The sequence below is a fragment of the Vulpes lagopus genome, chromosome 18, assembly GCF_018345385.1.
Source record: "Vulpes lagopus strain Blue_001 chromosome 18, ASM1834538v1, whole genome shotgun sequence".
Lineage (NCBI taxonomy): Eukaryota > Metazoa > Chordata > Mammalia > Carnivora > Canidae > Vulpes > Vulpes lagopus.
The window spans coordinates 935,439-951,065 of NC_054841.1; the positions used below are offsets into that span (position 1 = coordinate 935,439).

At 68.7% G+C, this 15,627-nt stretch overlaps 1 protein-coding gene across 1 annotated transcript; it reads right to left on the reverse strand.

Moving 5' to 3' along the window:
* Nucleotides 1-1,855: 1,855 nt before the first annotated feature.
* Nucleotides 1,856-15,331, reverse strand: SLC17A9 (solute carrier family 17 member 9). The gene is made up of 13 exons (XM_041733538.1): nt 15,138-15,331; nt 10,158-10,355; nt 9,652-9,791; nt 8,129-8,228; nt 6,832-6,962; nt 6,302-6,398; nt 6,056-6,152; nt 5,432-5,519; nt 4,689-4,723; nt 4,211-4,326; nt 3,491-3,546; nt 3,318-3,347; nt 1,856-2,900 (listed from the first exon to the last, which is right to left on the reverse strand). Exons 1-13 carry the CDS (start codon nt 15,197-15,199, stop codon nt 2,737-2,739), a joined length of 1,314 nt encoding a protein of 437 aa, XP_041589472.1. The 5' UTR covers nt 15,200-15,331; the 3' UTR covers nt 1,856-2,736.
* Between the last annotated feature and the right edge of the window lie 296 nt (nt 15,332-15,627).

Below are 15,627 nucleotides of genomic sequence, written 5' to 3' on the forward strand. Positions count from 1 at the left end.
TGAGGGGGAAATGTCACGGGGACCAGAAAGGGACGGTCCTGTGCGTGCTGCGGGGGGGGGGATGGCGGGGCGGGGAGACCTGCGTGGGCAGCAGGGTCCGAGCACAGGCCCTCGGGGAAGCCTGGGCCAGCAAGGGGGGGGGGGGGGGACCGGGTGGAGGCCACTAGTCCCGGAGTCTAAACTCCCCCAGGCTGCCCACCTGCTCAGGTGGGAGGACAGCCCCGCGCCCACGCCAAGCGGCCCCTGAGGGTGCCGCCCCCAGCCCCGCCCCGGCCCCGCCCCCGATGCCCGGCCCCGCCCCCACGCCGCCCCGCCCCGCCCCTGAGGATGCGGCCCTCCAGCCCCGGCCCGGCCCCGCCCCCTTATGCCGGCCCCGCCCCCCGATGCAGGCCCCGCCCCTGCTGCCCGGCCCCGCCCCTGAGGATGTCGCCCTCCAGCCCCCGCCCCGGCCCCGCCCCCTGCTGCCGGCCCCGCCCCGCCCCGCCCCTGCTGCCGCGGCCCCGCCCATCCGCCAACCCGCCCCGCCCCCACGCCGCCCCGCCCCTGAGGATGCCGCCCTCCAGCCCCGCCCCGCCCCACCCCTGCTGCCCCGGCCCCGCCCATCCGCCAACCCGCCCCGCCCCCACGCCGCCCCGCCCCTGAGGATGCCGCCCTCCAGCCCCGCCCCGCCCCGCCCCTGCTGCCCCGGCCCCGCCCATCCGCCAACCCGCCCCGCCCCCACGCCGCCCCGCCCCTGAGGATGCCGCCCTCCAGCCCCGCCCCGCCCCGCCCCTGCTGCCGCGGCCCCGCCCACGCGCCCGCGCCGCCCGCGCCCCTGCACTGGGACATGCGTCCACCGTCCCTGCAGCGGAGCCGAGCGGAGGGGACCGCGCGGCCAGAGCCCGGGCGCCTCCCGCGGGGCGGCAGAGGCGGCGGGGACCGCGGCTCGGGGCCGGTCAGACGGCGCCCTCTGTCGGCCAGCGGCGGGCGGCGGGGCCTGGGCCTCCCGAGGCGCCCAGGTGCGGGGAGGGGCGCAGGGGTGCGCAGGTGGGCCCTGCCAGAGCTGCTGACCGGGGCGGGACTGTCCTGCCTGTTGCCTGCGAGCAGCAGCCAACCCAGCACCCAGCGCGGCCCGCACCCTGCCTGAGCACCCTCCTCGCCGCCAGCGCCTCCCCGCCAGCAACCATCGCCCCAGACTCGGGGGAGCCCCGGCCACGATCCAACAGTGGCCTTGGGAAGGGTTAGGGAGCCCGCACCCAACGCCAGGGTGGCAGTCCCCACCAGGACGGCAGCTGGGTCCCCCTGCTGCGCACCACTGTGCCCCCGAATGCCGAATCCCGCAGGCCCGCCTCCCAGTCGGTAACCAAGAGTCTTTCTTTCCGGTTCTTTCTGACCCAAAGTGGGGACCCCGTGGGGAGGAACACTTGCTCCCAGGGAAGCTGCCCCGCGTGCTGCCGCGTGCACCTGCGCCCTGAGGCTCCATCCCGCGGTGCCCGAGGCGGGCAGCCCACCGCAAGGCCAGTGGCTGGGTCCGGGCGGCAGGGCCACCACCTGCCCCGCACCTGCCCGCTGGCCTCCGCCTGCCTGCAACCTCGGCTGCCTCCTCGGCAGTGAGTCCGACAAATCTTTCATACATGCTTATTCTTTTTTTAAAAAAAGGTTACGGGCACCTGGGGGGCTCCGTCTGTGAAGCATCTGCCTTCAGCTCAGGTCAGGATCCCGGGGTCCTGGGATCGAATCCCTGAGTCAGGCCTGCTTCTCCCTCCCCCTCTGCCCCTCCCCATGCATGCGCGCGCTCTCACTCTCTCTCTCCCTGTGTCACTGTCTCAAATAAATAAAATCTTTTTAAAAATAAGAAAGATTAATAAAGTAACAGTCTCCCTTTTCCAGTTTAATAGCCATCCTTTAAATAAGTCTGGGGTGATTTTTTCACATTCTTAGTTTCTTTTTTTCTACATATACATCTTGCAAGATCTATTATTAATTCCCAAGATGACCAGCGCCTCTGCTACAAGAGGACGATGCAGGAGGGCTCCCTGGTCCCTGGAGCACCCCGGGCAGGAGAGGGACCCACAGTCCCCTCACCGCTGGCGCCTGCAGGCTCGAGGGAGGCAGGACACATCACTAGTGCCAAAGGACTCACGGGGGATGCTGGGGGAGGGAGTCCCCAAAGACGGGTGAGGGCGTCTAGCCCACAGCCCACCCACTGACATAGGGGTCTCCGCCTGGCTACTTGGAGAAGCAGAAATGCCACGGGGGGGGTGGGGCAGTCCTCTTGGGGACACGTGGTGGTGGCCAGGAGCCAATGTTGGTGATCATGTCCACCCACTGGGGTGGTCACCTAGCAGGTGGGCGCCAGAGATACGGCCGCAGTACACAGGACAGCCCCCCTCGTGTGCCAGGAAGCCAAGCAGGGCAGGTCTGGGGAAGGGTCCAGTCCGGCAGCGCCCCACCCCTGCGAGGAAGGGTGACTGCACAGGCGCGTGGCTCTACATGGAACGGACTAGGTCTGTAATGACGCCGCTGCTACTGAAAACACTCCATCGCCCCCAACAGTCCATGAACCCTGAAAGGAGGGCACGATCACCTTGCTGGCAGGTGGAGAAACTGAGGCCCACCCAGGGCTGCCTGGCTCAGCCAGGGCTAGTCCTCTTTCTGCTCACACATCTGGGGTCACGAGTGGGAGGCCCTGAAAGTGAGCCCGTCACCCGCAGGCGGACGGCACTGGGTCCTCGGGCAGCGGTCAGGCTGGGGCGGCTAGAGGTCCTCGTGGGTGGGGCTCAGGTCCACCCGCTGGGCCTCTCCGAACAGCAGGAAGGTGCACAGCCCCAGGCCGCTGATGGCAGCCACCAGGTTGAACATGGAAGTCCAGGAGCCCGTGGTCTCGATGAGGTAGCCGCCCAGGCACACGCCCACGACACCTGCACAGACAGGGGCGGGCAGGCCGAGCGCTCCCGGGCAGTGCCCAGGGGGTCTGGGGCTGGGTGGGGCTCCGGGAGGGGGAGGCCGGGGGTCCGGGGGCCGGAAGCCCAACTCAGGGGTCCAGGCTGCCAGGGCAAAGGAGGGCCGGACCTCTCAGGGTGTCCAAGGAACTGCCTGGGATAGGTCTGCACCCCCGTGGGGAATGAGCCCCACATCTCCCCCTGGAGCCCACACACCTCAGGCCAGGGGACCGGGGTATGCACCGTGGCACGTGGCTGCTCCACCAGGCACCCTCCCCGCCCCACAGGTCTGACCCTGGGGGGCCCCAAAGGTGCCCCCCAAAGGGCTGGGGTGCGGGAGGGGTTGGGGGGACTCAGGGGCGGGGCGTCCGGGAGGCATCCCAGCTCGCCTCTCACCTGCCAAGGCCCCGGCGGTATTGGCCACACCTGTGAACAGGACGGAGGAATGGTCACAGGAGGCCCACCTGCTGGGGGCAGCCCCTGGGGGCCCAGGCGGGGGGCAAGGCTGGGGTGACCAATGCCTGGGCGGGGAACAGCCACGTGTCGTTCAAGCGGGGGGCGGCTCTCACCGAACAGGAAGCCGGCACAGGACGGAGCCAGGTCCTGAATGTTGACCGAAATGCCGCTGTGGGAAAGAGAGAGGGGTGACCCCGGGGCGGCTGCCACCCCACTGGGCCCGGGGCGGGCCCTCTGGGCACCTGCAGCCTGGGAACTACCCGGGGCACACTCAGAAGCCAGCCCAGCCAGGGCACGAGGGTGCCCATCAGTCCAGGGCCCGAGACCTCGCCGGGGCGCCCACCGCACCAGCTCGAGGCCAGAGATTCTCTCTCCCTCTCCCTCTGTCCCCCCAACTTCCACACACGCACTCTCTCTCTCAAATAAATAAATAAACCCCTAAAAAACAAAACAAATGCACACTCATTTGCTGCTTACTAATTTGAAAAGCGACATTAAGTGGCCGATCCCTAAAACAACTTCCAGTACAGTTTTCGTCGTCAAACGCTGGTGCTGCCGAGCAGCTGAGGCCAGAGCGCGCTCCTCATGGGACCCAGCAGCCCGGCCCCCAGCCCCTCCCAGGCTCGAAGTTTGTTTTTCCTCAGGTCCCAGGTCCACGCCTGCTTGGGACCCAGAGAACCTTTAGTCCTGGTGGCTCGTCCGGGGCTCTGACACATGCCGCCTGCACACGCCCCGAGCCCGGTGGCCTCTCCCACGCATCCAGGGTGCAGGGCGGTGGGGACGCCCGCGGGCAGCAGGGGGCAGCTGCGGTGGGTGGGGCGCCCGGCCCTTACCTGTGGTTGAAGGTCTGCAGGCCAATGGACGCCGACGCGAAGACCACGGACTTACAGAAGCTCGAGGTGTGGCCCAAGCACAGGGCAAAAACGCTGGACAGCCCGAGGCCCATCACCTGCGGGAGGGGGGTGGTGGCAGGCAGGCCAGGGGCCGTGGTGGCCAACGGGCCCCTCCCTGGGGCCTCCTGGGGTGCACTGAATGAGGTCGGGGGGAGCCCCTCCCAGGCCGGCCCCGGGAGACCCCACGATGAGCCCGTCCCACCTGTTGGACCAAGAGGGGAAGGGGAGCAACCGAGGCCCGGAATGTGTGCCAGGGCCCAGGGGCAGGGAGCCCACAGCACAGCTGGGAGAAGCGGCCCCGGCACTGACCCAGGGCACCCTCCAAATGCTTTCTGGGTCCGGTGACTGGACGTCACGACCCTCGGTCCCAGGAACAAAACAGGGATGTCCAGAGAAAGCCATTCGGCCCCCTCCCTACCTGCATGAACTTCCGCACGGCGATGGTCCTGTAACCTGGGCAGAGGGGAGACGGGGACGCGTTCCCATCGGCCCGTTAATGCTGAACCCCTGCGGGCACCTGGCACCTGCGTGGGGCCCCAGCCGGCGCGGCTACAGCGAGGGAGCAGGCTGGGGAGGGACGGGCCCCGGGCTCAGGGTGGGGAGTCTCGTGTCGTGCGGGAGGCGTGTGCACGTGTGTGTGCGCGCATGTACCCTGTGCTGCGTGTGTCCAAAGGGTTCTGCAGGCCACGGTCCAGCGCGTGCCCAGAGGAAGCGGCTGGAGGGTTACCAGTGCGCTTTCCTCGAGTTCCTACAAGTCCTCTCCTTTTCCCACAATGAGCGTGAAGCACTTCTGTAGCTAGGAAGGACTAACATCTAGGAGTGAGCACTCGCGCAGAGCAGCGGAGCGTGTCTGTCCTGGGCTCACACACACCCGGACCTATGACCTCTGACCTCGCCAAGGGGCCTTTCCTCCTCTGAATGGGGTCGGGGCCGCACCCAGCCTCCTGGGGTGGGGGGACGCCACCGTCACAGCATCCTCTCCTGCACCCCAAGGCCCTCGGAGAAACTGAGGCTGGGGGAGGCCACCCTGGAGTCCCATGCGGCCCGCGAGGTCCTGAGGGGCCCCTTCCCATCACTGTAGACCCCCCAGGAGGGGCGCCTCCCTCCCCCCACAGTGTGGCAAAGCCAGTGGGTTCCCCGCAGCCCCTGACCCAGGCTCACCCTGATTGATAAGATGGTCAGAGAGGAACCCGCTGAACAGACTGGCGGGGATGGCCACCAGCCAGGGCACCACGTTGAAGACCCAGCCCTGCAGGGAGGACGGGGCGTCAGAGGGGACAGCTTGCAGGGGCCAGCAGGCTGCACATGCCCAGCGATGCCCACAGTGACCCTGACTGTCCCCACCAGGCCGAGGCCCACGAGCACTGTCTCCTGCAGGCCAAGTCCCTCATGGCTCCCTGCACCGAGACAGGGCTGAGCTGGGGGTGCAGGCCCACCCTGGGTCCTGGTCACCAGACGGGGGGTAGCCAGATGGTGATGCCCTTGCGCGGGTCTGGACCCCCTGCCTGCCCCATCCTCAGAAGTGACCATCCACAGATAGCGCCGGGGTGGCCACACGCGGTCCCTCCGGTGGGGGGGAGAATGCCGCAGTGGCAGGGGGGCGCTGCCCTGTCCTTCCCAGCGTGCACCAGGCCAGAGGCGCCAACCGTGAGGGTCGTCTCGGGTCCGTGAGCCCCCACGGTGCCAGAGCCCGCAGAGTCCCGGCGGAACCAAGGGCCCACGTGCGTGCCGGGCACTGGCTGCGGGGTCCTCCCTCAGCCCGCGAGCGCCAGGCGGCCCACCCACCTTGGAGCTGGGGAATGTCTCCTGAAAGAAGGTGGGCAGCCAGGAGAGGAGGATGAAGAAGGAGCACGCGGATGACAGCTGGGAGGAGATGGCTGCCCTGGGGAGCAGGTGCCTGGCTCAGTGCCCCGGCCCGCACACGGGGCCCTGGAGCACCGCCCCCCGCCGAGGGTGGACCTCGCCCGCGTGGGCTCTGGGGGCGTCCCAAGGCCCGCCGGGCTCAGCGCGAGGTCCCGAGGCGCCGCTCACCAGACAGAAGGCTTCCGGAAGAGCTGTCTCCAGGGCACCTTGGTGTGCCTGGACACCGGCAGGCCTTGCGCCAGAACGCCCAAGGCCAGGATGAGCTCTGAGGGGAGCAAGGGGTTTCCGCGTGAAGGCTACTCAGAGTCGGGGCACAGCGTCGCCCGCAGCCGACCGGCCACGCGCCCCCAGCCCCGCGGCCCCCCGGCCGTGCGCGCCCCCCACCCCCCGTCCTCCCGGCCGGCGCCTCAGCATGTTCCTTTGAGGGTCAACGCTTGTGCTGAGTCTGAACAAGCTTTCTCGACCCTTCCCCTGCCCTGGGACCCCCCAAGCTCCCTTCCTGCCATCCCTGGACCAGCCGCCCCGCAAGCGGCCTGTGCCTGCCTCTGCCCGGAGCTGGCCCGAGAGCTGGCGCGGCCCTCAGCCTCTAGTCCGGGGCCCCTGCCGGCGGGTGCTCGCTCCGGTGCCCGGGCTGGGTGGCGGCGGGGCTGCGGGCGGGCACGGGCGCCAGGCCCTCGCACCTCCCCGGCCACGGTTACCTTTTCCAGTGAGCAGGTACCTGTACACGTAACACACCCACAGCAGGGTGAGCCCGCCGGAGAAGTAGAAGACGCTCGGCCAGCCGTACCAGTCCAGGAGCAGGGAGCCCACGGCCCCCGTCACCAGCGTCCTGGACGACAGAGGCACCCCGTGACCCCGTGACCCCGGCGACGCCTCCGAGAATCCCCACCCCCCCGGGAGCTCGTCCCCAGGGAAGCAGCTGCTCGGAGGCCCCCGTCTGAGCGTGCTTCGTGGAGCGTTTCCAGCACCCGGGAGCCTTCCGGATGCCTTGGGACCCGGGGGACGTGGGCACGGCCACGCGGCTGCGACACGGCCCCGGGGCCCTGCATTGCCCTGGTTTCTTGCCTCCAGGCCCTCAGGCCGGCTTCCCGTTGAGCTGCGGCTCCTTCTACACTACACAAGGCGGCGAAGAAGAGGGGATGGCGTTGGGACCTCAAGTTAGCCCTCCGGCCTGTGCGGCTTCACGACTCAGGGAGGCTGAAATGCTAAGATTTCTAAATGCAGAAGCAACGGAACTGAGCACGACGCCGGGCCGTCTGCCGAGCTCTGGCCAGGATGGTTAGAGGGGAGTGGGGCCAGCAGCCTGGGGGTGGCCTCCCCCTCGGGGCCTCCGGGGCCAGCGCCTCTCCCTGCACCTCACAGCCCAAGACACAGGCCCAGGACGTGCACGTGAGGCAGGATTTCAGAAAAATGGCCCATCCTTCTCATGCAAGCATGCCCGCGTAGCTTCTCCGGAATTTCTGCTCCCTGGCACCCTGGGTTTTTATCTGGGCTGCCCCTGGTGCACCCACAGGCACCTCCGACCCCCCGATTTCTTGTCTACATCGTGGCAGTGGGGACTTCAGGGGCCTGAGCCCAGTGGAGCGAAGCCCCATCAGCACAGCAATGTGGCTCTTCTCCCCAAGCAAGGTGTCGGGCGGGAGTACGGGGACAGGGTTCTCATGTCCAGACTGGGCCGGGTGCCCTCCAGGGAGCATGGATCACCTCCCCCAGCGGGGCGGCGTCCCATCTGGCTCCCCTGGCACAGGTGGAGGGGGCCTCGATGGTGCGGCTGCTGCCCTGGCCCACCTGCTGAGACTCACAGCCAGGTCACCTGCCCTGGCACCGGGCACAGAAGATGCACGAGAGAAGCACCTTGCATGGGGACGAGGTCTCCTGTGGCACAGGACCAGCCCACCCACGTCACCCTGAGCCGCAACACGCCCACGTGGCCTGTCCCCACCCGGACCCACTGGGTACCCTCTGTCCCCCTGGGCTCGCTGGGCCGGGACCTACCCGCACTGGGAGCCAGCCCCCACGGCGCTGTAGGTGAAGGCGCGCTCGCTCTCTCGCACCTTCTGGGACAGGAGGCTGGTCAGCGCTGGGAAGTACACCCCTGAAACGAGCAGAGAGCTGTGTCCCCAGGCAGTCACCTGGGTCCGGCGGGCGGGTCCGGCCAGGGCTGCGAGCCAGGCTGGGAGGCTGCCCCTGGGGCCCATCGAGGGTCACTCAAGCTTGGGGTGTCCTTGCTCACCACACGCCCAGGGGACCAGCCAGACTAGGTTTCAGTCCCTCTCTGCTGAGACTCTCAGCGTGGGGCTGCTGGTGGCTGCCCACGGTCACGCGGCCAGCGAGGCTGTGGGGGAAGGCGGGCTCCAAGCTGGCACTCCTCCCACCCGCCCCTGGCCCCGGGGCCGCGCCAGCTCCAGGGCCCTGGCACCGACACACACATGGGCACCCACGGCACGTGTGCAGCCAGTGAGGCCCGAGCCGCCCAGGGAGCACGGGGGCCCTGCTGCTGCGGATGTCACATGGGAAGGGGGAGGGAGCTTGGACCTCCCTGTATGTTTCCTTACAACCTCCTGTGACTCTACAATGATTTCAAAATCTGATGTTTTCTGTGCTTTTCTCTAAAAGCACGAAGAAAAGCTAAGAGGCCAGGGGGGAAGACAGGGCTTGGGCCTCCCATCGGGGCCCTGTGTCCAGGCCCATGCCGAGCGCCAGTCACCCAGAGTGACAGCTGCTCCTCAAGACCCCATAATGGGCCACAGATGGGCCTCCTGGGAAGATGGGGACATGGCCAGGGCTGAGGGCCATTTGGCCGGCTGCTCCGAGAGCCAGCTCCAGCCTAGAAACTCCAGTCGGTGTCCTATAGCCCAGACGCGGCACCAGCCACCGGCCACCGGCCACCGGCCACCGGGGAGCACATGGGGTGGACAGGAGCCGACGGCCCGTGAGCCAGACCGGAGGGGCTGGTCAGGAAATAGGGGCCCATGCGGTCCTGGGGGGCTTGGGCCAGGGGCAGCCTCTGCCCAGCAGCACGTGGAAACTCTGCAAGTCCCCGCTGCGCCAGGGCCAGTGGCGCTGACAGTGACCGCGTGCCCACTGGACTGCCACCCGTGTCTGCGCAGTAGACCGTTTGGCAGAGGAGGGCATCTGACATGAGAACGTGCCAGACTTTGAGGTGTTTCTAGAGAACGCACAGCGCTTCCCCATCCGGGCGTCGTGGTACCCAGCACCCCGCCGGGGACAGCGGGGCCTGTCCACCCCTGCCTGGGGCCGGACTGCCCACGAGGACAGCTGCCGCCCGCCAGGCTGGAGGCTCCCGGGACCGGATCAGGGGCCACCCAGATCCCCCGCCGCTGACCTGAGGCACGCCACGCGCGGGAGCACATGGGAGTGCAGGGATGTGCACACACGTGCATCCACCTGCACGGACATGTCCACGCGCGCACACACATGTGGACAACACGCGCACACCCGCCTTGCTCTACCGTGCTGAGACCGCGGGTGGAGGCTCCCGAGCGAGGCAGCCCTACCTTGGAGCAGGCCTGTGAGGATGCGAGAGAAGGTCATGAAGACCAGGTGGGCGCTGCTGAGGTGGGCGAGCAGCGGGGTGGCGGCAGTGATGAAGCCCCAGGCGGAGGCGGACAGCAGGATGACCTTCTCACCCCCGATCCTGGAGGAGGACAGGAGGACGGTGACGCGAGCTGCGCGGCGCAGGGCTCAGAGCCCCGGTGAGCTGCACGCCTCGCTCAGCGCAGCCCCGGCCGGGCCGCTGGGCCTTACCCTCCTCTGCAGGAGAGGCGGGCGCTGGGCGCCGGGTCCCGCTGTCGGTCGGTGCCAACGAGCACCCTGCCGGGCAGCTGGTGCTCTGGCCACGCGGCCCAAGGGGAGCCGTGCACCGGCCCCGACCACCTCCCCCGAGGACCCCGGCTCCCCTGCCACGGTCTTGTCCTGGCTGGGGCCTCTCCCCTCATCCGTTCCGCGGGAGCCGCCCCCCCAGGAGCAGCCCCAGCCCTGCGTGGGGAGCGGCGGCAGTTACCGGTCCCCCAGGTGGCCGCCCACCACCTGGGTCAGGCAGTAGCCCCAGAAGAAGCTGCTGAGCACGATGCCGGCCTCCTTCTTGTTCCAGCCGAAGTCCTGGCTCATGGACACGGTGCACACGGGCATGCTGACGCGGGCACAGTACAGGAGGCATGTGCCCAGCAGCAGCGTCCCTGTCCACACCTGGCACTCGGGCCTGCAGGAGAGAAGGCGCCGCGTCAGGCTGAGGAGGAGCAGCGTGGCCACCTTCCAACACCAACGTCCCCCTGCGCGTGGGGCCCCCTCCGACCGCAGGGCAGGTACTAGGCGCGAGCCGCCCGCAGCAGCAGAGCCTGGGGACAGCCGGGCGGCCAGAAGGGCAGGTGAACAAACCGCGGCAGGAGGGACGTGCTCCCTGGACTGGTGGCCAGGATCCAAGCACCCACGTCCCACCGACCGGGGGGGGGGCCCAGGAGGGCGCCGGGCAGCAGCTGACAGCACAGTAACCGGGGGCCCTGCTGAGGGAGGGCCACCCACGGGGAGGGAGCAGGACAGTGGGTCCCCAAAGGGTCCCCGGGAAAATGGTGCCTGCCCACAGAGGACCAAGGGGCAGGACCAAGGGCTGGATGGCCAGCAAGGGGACACAGTGCCACCGGGGCAGCCAGCCCTTGGAGAACCTGGGTGAGGTGAAGCAGCTCTGGATGCCCAGGGAGGTCACTAGTCAGGTGTGATGGTCCTTGAAACTCCTGGTCACTGCTCTGTGACTGTCGCTAAGACCCGGGGACGTCAGAAACTGTCCCAGCCGCAAGGAGATGGCAACCCCATGTGTCCTGGGCAGCAGAATAAGTGGCAGAAATCTGAACAAACTGTGAGCTTGGCTGCCCCTGCTCTGCGGACGTTCGCTGACAGAAGATGTGGCAGGAGGTGACCCTTCGGAGGGACTCCAGAAACCAAGAACTGTCCCCAGAGACAAAGTTTACTTTGCAGCCACGGGAGAGGGAGGGAGCTGTGGGCAGCGTTCGTGCGGGTGGGGGCGGGCGGCTGGCCACGTCTCGTGTGGTGGCACCGTGGGGGGTGGTCAGGACCGCGGGGGGCCTGAAGCAGACTGGCGGGGAGCTCAGGGCTCCCACCCGCACCCGACGGCCCCAGTGGGACACAGGTGGTGGGCGCGGTTCTCCCCAGGGAGGAACGGCCTCCCAGGCCTGAGGACCCCCACGTGGCTGCGGGCGGTGCCCATGCCAGGCACCTGATGGGCGGCGGGTCAGCTCTGCCTGGGACCCCACAGGCGGGCCTGGCTCTGGGCGGGGCCGTGGACACGGAACAAGTTTCCCCCATGAAGAAGGGCTCCTGCCCCTGACATCTGCCCCCTGCACGGGTCGGTAAACAGCAGAGTGACCAGCAAGTTCCCGATGTCCACCAAGGGGCCGGCGTGACCCGGGAGGGAGGCACGGCAGCCGAGTCCATGACCTTGGGTCGGCATGTCCCCGTGGGGTCCATCCCCCTGGAGAGCCACAGTCGCGGAGGAGGAGGTACTCCCTGGGCATCAGGTGTGCGGAGGGGCCGACCGCGGGCGCCCTGGGGCCGTCCCTCCCTCCCTGCCACCCCCACAGCCAGGGAGCCATGTCCTCAGAGGCCGCAGACACCCCTGTCTGTGGGGCACTGTCACTCGGGGCTTTTGGGGAGAATGAGTCCAAGTTCCAACAGCCCAGCTTTCTGTCCGCAAGCCGCCCTGCATCTGAGGCCTGCTTGGGGCTGGGGGCGTGGTGTGGCCCCTTAGAGAACTCTCCAGGGGGAGAGGCGTGGGTGCCGCCGGCCTTGCGGGGCTGGTGCTCCTCCACGCGCACCGTGGAGCAGTGGGAGCGCGGACCTCAAGCTGGGTCTCTGGGGGTCAGAGGGGTGCGGGGTGCAGGGCTCCAGGCCCCCCCCCCCCGCTGCTCCCTGCTCCTACACGATGGAACGTCCCACATGAGGCCAGTGGGAAATAGGGTCCTGAGCTAAAAATATCCCCAGTTCTGTAATCCCGGGAGCCGGACACCAGACCCTGCTTGCCGAGGCTGGGAGGTGCTCCACCCAGACTCCCCGTGACTCCTCGTCATCATGCCCCCACCCCATGTCCTGGTTCTTAAAATGTTACTGGAATGATTGAGAAGCCAAGACAATGGGAACAGCAGCACAGGGGCAGACCCGACCGGTCCCCACGGCCTCCCCTGCTTGACACGCCAATGTGGACGGGTGGACCCGCAGGGCAGCTCGCCGACTCTCCCTCTGGGCTTCAGGGCCCAGACGCTAGTTTTCTGTCTGGAACCAAAGTCTACGAGGCGGTGGGGGCAGGGGACGGGCACCTGCCAGGCAGGTGAGCCCCCAGGTGGCACTCAGGGCCCACCCGACATGGACCTGGGACCCCTCGTGGGCTTGGGCCTGCATGTCCTCCTGGACACGACACTCCCAACGTCTCCCGGGTGCTCATCCCTGGGACTTGACTAAACCCGCCCCGGGAGCGCCTCACCCGGGCGTCCATCCCGGGGCAGCAGGCCTGTCGGGGTGGCTGCTCCTGAGCAAACGTGCCCGCCGGCCTCATTGGGGGGCACAGAGCTACACAGTCCAAACTGCCGTCAGGCCGGCCGGAGCCCAGCTGGCTGCAGCCCGAGGAGGAGCGCCGGGGGCACGCCTGCCCTGCCGTGCCCCCACGCCCCGCATCCTGGGGGGCCCACGCCGCGCCCGGTGCTGGAGCTCTCTGAGCGTGTGTGGTCCTGCCCGAGTGCCCCGGGACAATGGCAGGGCGTGGGAGCAACGCTTTCAACATCCCACGGACAGCCGCGGTCCAGAGGCGCCTCCGAAAAGGAGCTTCATTCCTTTCTGTGGTCAAAGCGGTGGACGGTCACCCGCACCCAGGCTGGCCCGTGCCCCTGCTTGCCCACCTGCCCTCAGGCGCGTGTCACTGGTGACCCCGAGAGCCTGGCTGTGTTTGCTCTCTGGGTGGGAGGTCCAGCTAGAAACCCCGGAGGGGCCGGCTGGGGGGCCTAGGACATGGTGCTGCCCCTTGGCCCCCTCATGACCCCGGGAAGCCAGGAAAAGCCCATCGGCGTGCGGGCAACCGACGCTCGGAGTGCGCGTGGGGCACGGTCCCAGAGGCCCCCCGGGCAGAGCCAGCCAGGCAGGCAGCGGGACTTCCTCTCTATAGCTGCTGGGGACGCAGAACAAGGAAGTCTGGCTGGAGGCGGCAACCCAGACCCGAGCTGCCCAAGGGCGGGTTAGGACGCCGCACCCAGACGCCTCGACCCTGCGGATGACCGTTGGGGAACAGTTGACGGCACCACTGGCCAGTGGGGCTTCATCCTGCTTTGACCGGTCCTGAGCCTCAGGTCCGTGTCCCCAGCTCATCAGAACGCTTCCTGTGAACCTTCTAGAACCTTCTGCATCCTCCCAACGCCCCCATGGGCATAAGAAGCATCCATGGCTGAGTAAACGCATGGTCACGTGGCCCCTCGACTCGGAAAAGGGAAACGTGCCGCCGCTGCAGGCCAGGAGGGCAGCAAGCCGGAGAGAACACACAGGCCCGAGGCCACTGGCCGCCGCCCCCAGGGATGCTGCTGGAGAGTGTCGGCCCTGCCCCCGGGGCTCAGGAGAGAGTCGCGGGGCGGTCGGCGCAGAGGGCACACCGCGTTGGCAGCAGTGAGCAGCCGCACTCGCTGTGGCTGAGTACGACTGTCCACTCGGGTGGGACTGGCCCGTCCCAGCTGAGCCCAGCTGCACCCAGGACCCCACAGACCCCTCCGGAACTTCTGGTCTTGCCTGCCAGGGTCCCGGGGAGCTGCAGGTGCTCCTTCCCGAGCCAAGTGCAGAGGGAAGCCCTTAAGGCAGGGCCGGCCGAGCCACTGAAACAGAACATTCTACAGCCCTGGGCCACAACCCTCTGCCCAGGTGGCCGCGGAGCCGGCCCGCCCCCTGGGTCGGCCCCTCCTTAACCAGGCTGAGATGACAGCGAGGCAGGGAAGGGAAGGCGGGGAGGGAGGACGGGAGCCGAGAGCCGGGAGGCGGCGGAGCGCTCCTGGACCCGGCGAGCCGGCTGCAGTGCCCTGCTCCGGTGGGGCCCGGCCCGGGGACGGGGCCTGCACCCCACTGTCCACACCCTGTCCCACGGGAGGCTCCCAGCTTGGAGCGCTACCTCTGAACGTCAGCCTGTCTCCATCGTGCCCCGTCTCAGGGGTTCTGCCCCAGGGGCCTCCTGCAACCCTGCGCCATCAGGAAGGAGCCGTCACCCTGCGGGAGCAGCGGCCAAGCCCCCGACACCGGCTCCTGGGCCCTGAGCTGCGGGTGGACTGGCCTTGCCATCCCAGGGCCCGACTTTGGGCCTGGGGTCCAGGGGCTGGCCTGCGTGGCTTGGTCCACAGAACAGAGCAAGGGCCGAGGCAGGTGGTCTAGGGACTCCCCATGGTCCCCACCTGGGTGTTGGTTGCCACGTGTGTCACGAGTGTGAGCAGAGCTCCTGCCCTGGGAACTTGGGCATGTTGGCAGTGGACGTGGACATGGAATATAAGGATCAAGGATCTGCCTGGGCCCCCACGACCCCCCATGGAGCGCGGTCCGCAGCACACAGCTGGCGGGCGGGCCCAGGCCTCAGCCACGGGGCTGCAGACTCCAGCACCAGAGCCCGCCTGCCCTGTCGCCTGCCCCGTCGGTGACCACGCTGCTCCTTGCTCTCAGGCCTGGACACCCACGCGCCGTCCTACCTGGCAGGGTCAGTTCTAGGACTCGAAGCTGCGCCTGGGGGCTCCCTCTACACCGTTCAGGATGACGGCCGCTGCCCCCGGGAAGGCCTCCCGGGATACTCCTGCCTGGAGGCAGCTCAGGGGGCACTCCCGGCCCTGGGACTGGATGGAAGGTCCCGGGCTGGGGCTGGGTACGGTGTGGGGACTGCCAGGGAAGTGCGCGACCCCTGGTGGAGGAACGGTGGCCTCGCCCCCTCCCCAAGCCACCGCCCCCAGCACCGCGGCCCCACCTGGACCACTGGGCGTCCTCGGCCCCGTCCCGGCGGGCCTCCTCCGGTGGCAACGGCTGCATCGGGGACGGGACGGCTGCCCACGGGCACAGCGCGTCCAGGTTGCGCTCCTGCCCGGCCGACCCACAAGGGCAGCGCCGCCCAAGGCCACGTGTCAGTCCCAGCGGCGCTTCCGTCTGGCGCTCCTAGGACGTGTCGCCCCCGGACGGCCACCGCAGAGGGCGGGCTGGCGGGCGGGGCACACCACTGGTCCCCGCCCCGTGCCCGGCAGGCGGCAGTCAGGGCCCACCCCCAGGCTCCCGGATGGGAGGGGGCAGGCGGGGAGGGTGCGGGGTCACCCTCCGCAGGCTGGATGGACCGGGCTGTTGGAGGGGTCGCATCCAGTGGTCCCAGCCCAGGGTGTCTGGGCTTTGGCCTCGTGAATCGGGGACGGTGGCGGTCCTCCCGTCACAGGGCTGCGAGCATGGAGGACGGTCTCTGGTCTCCAGAG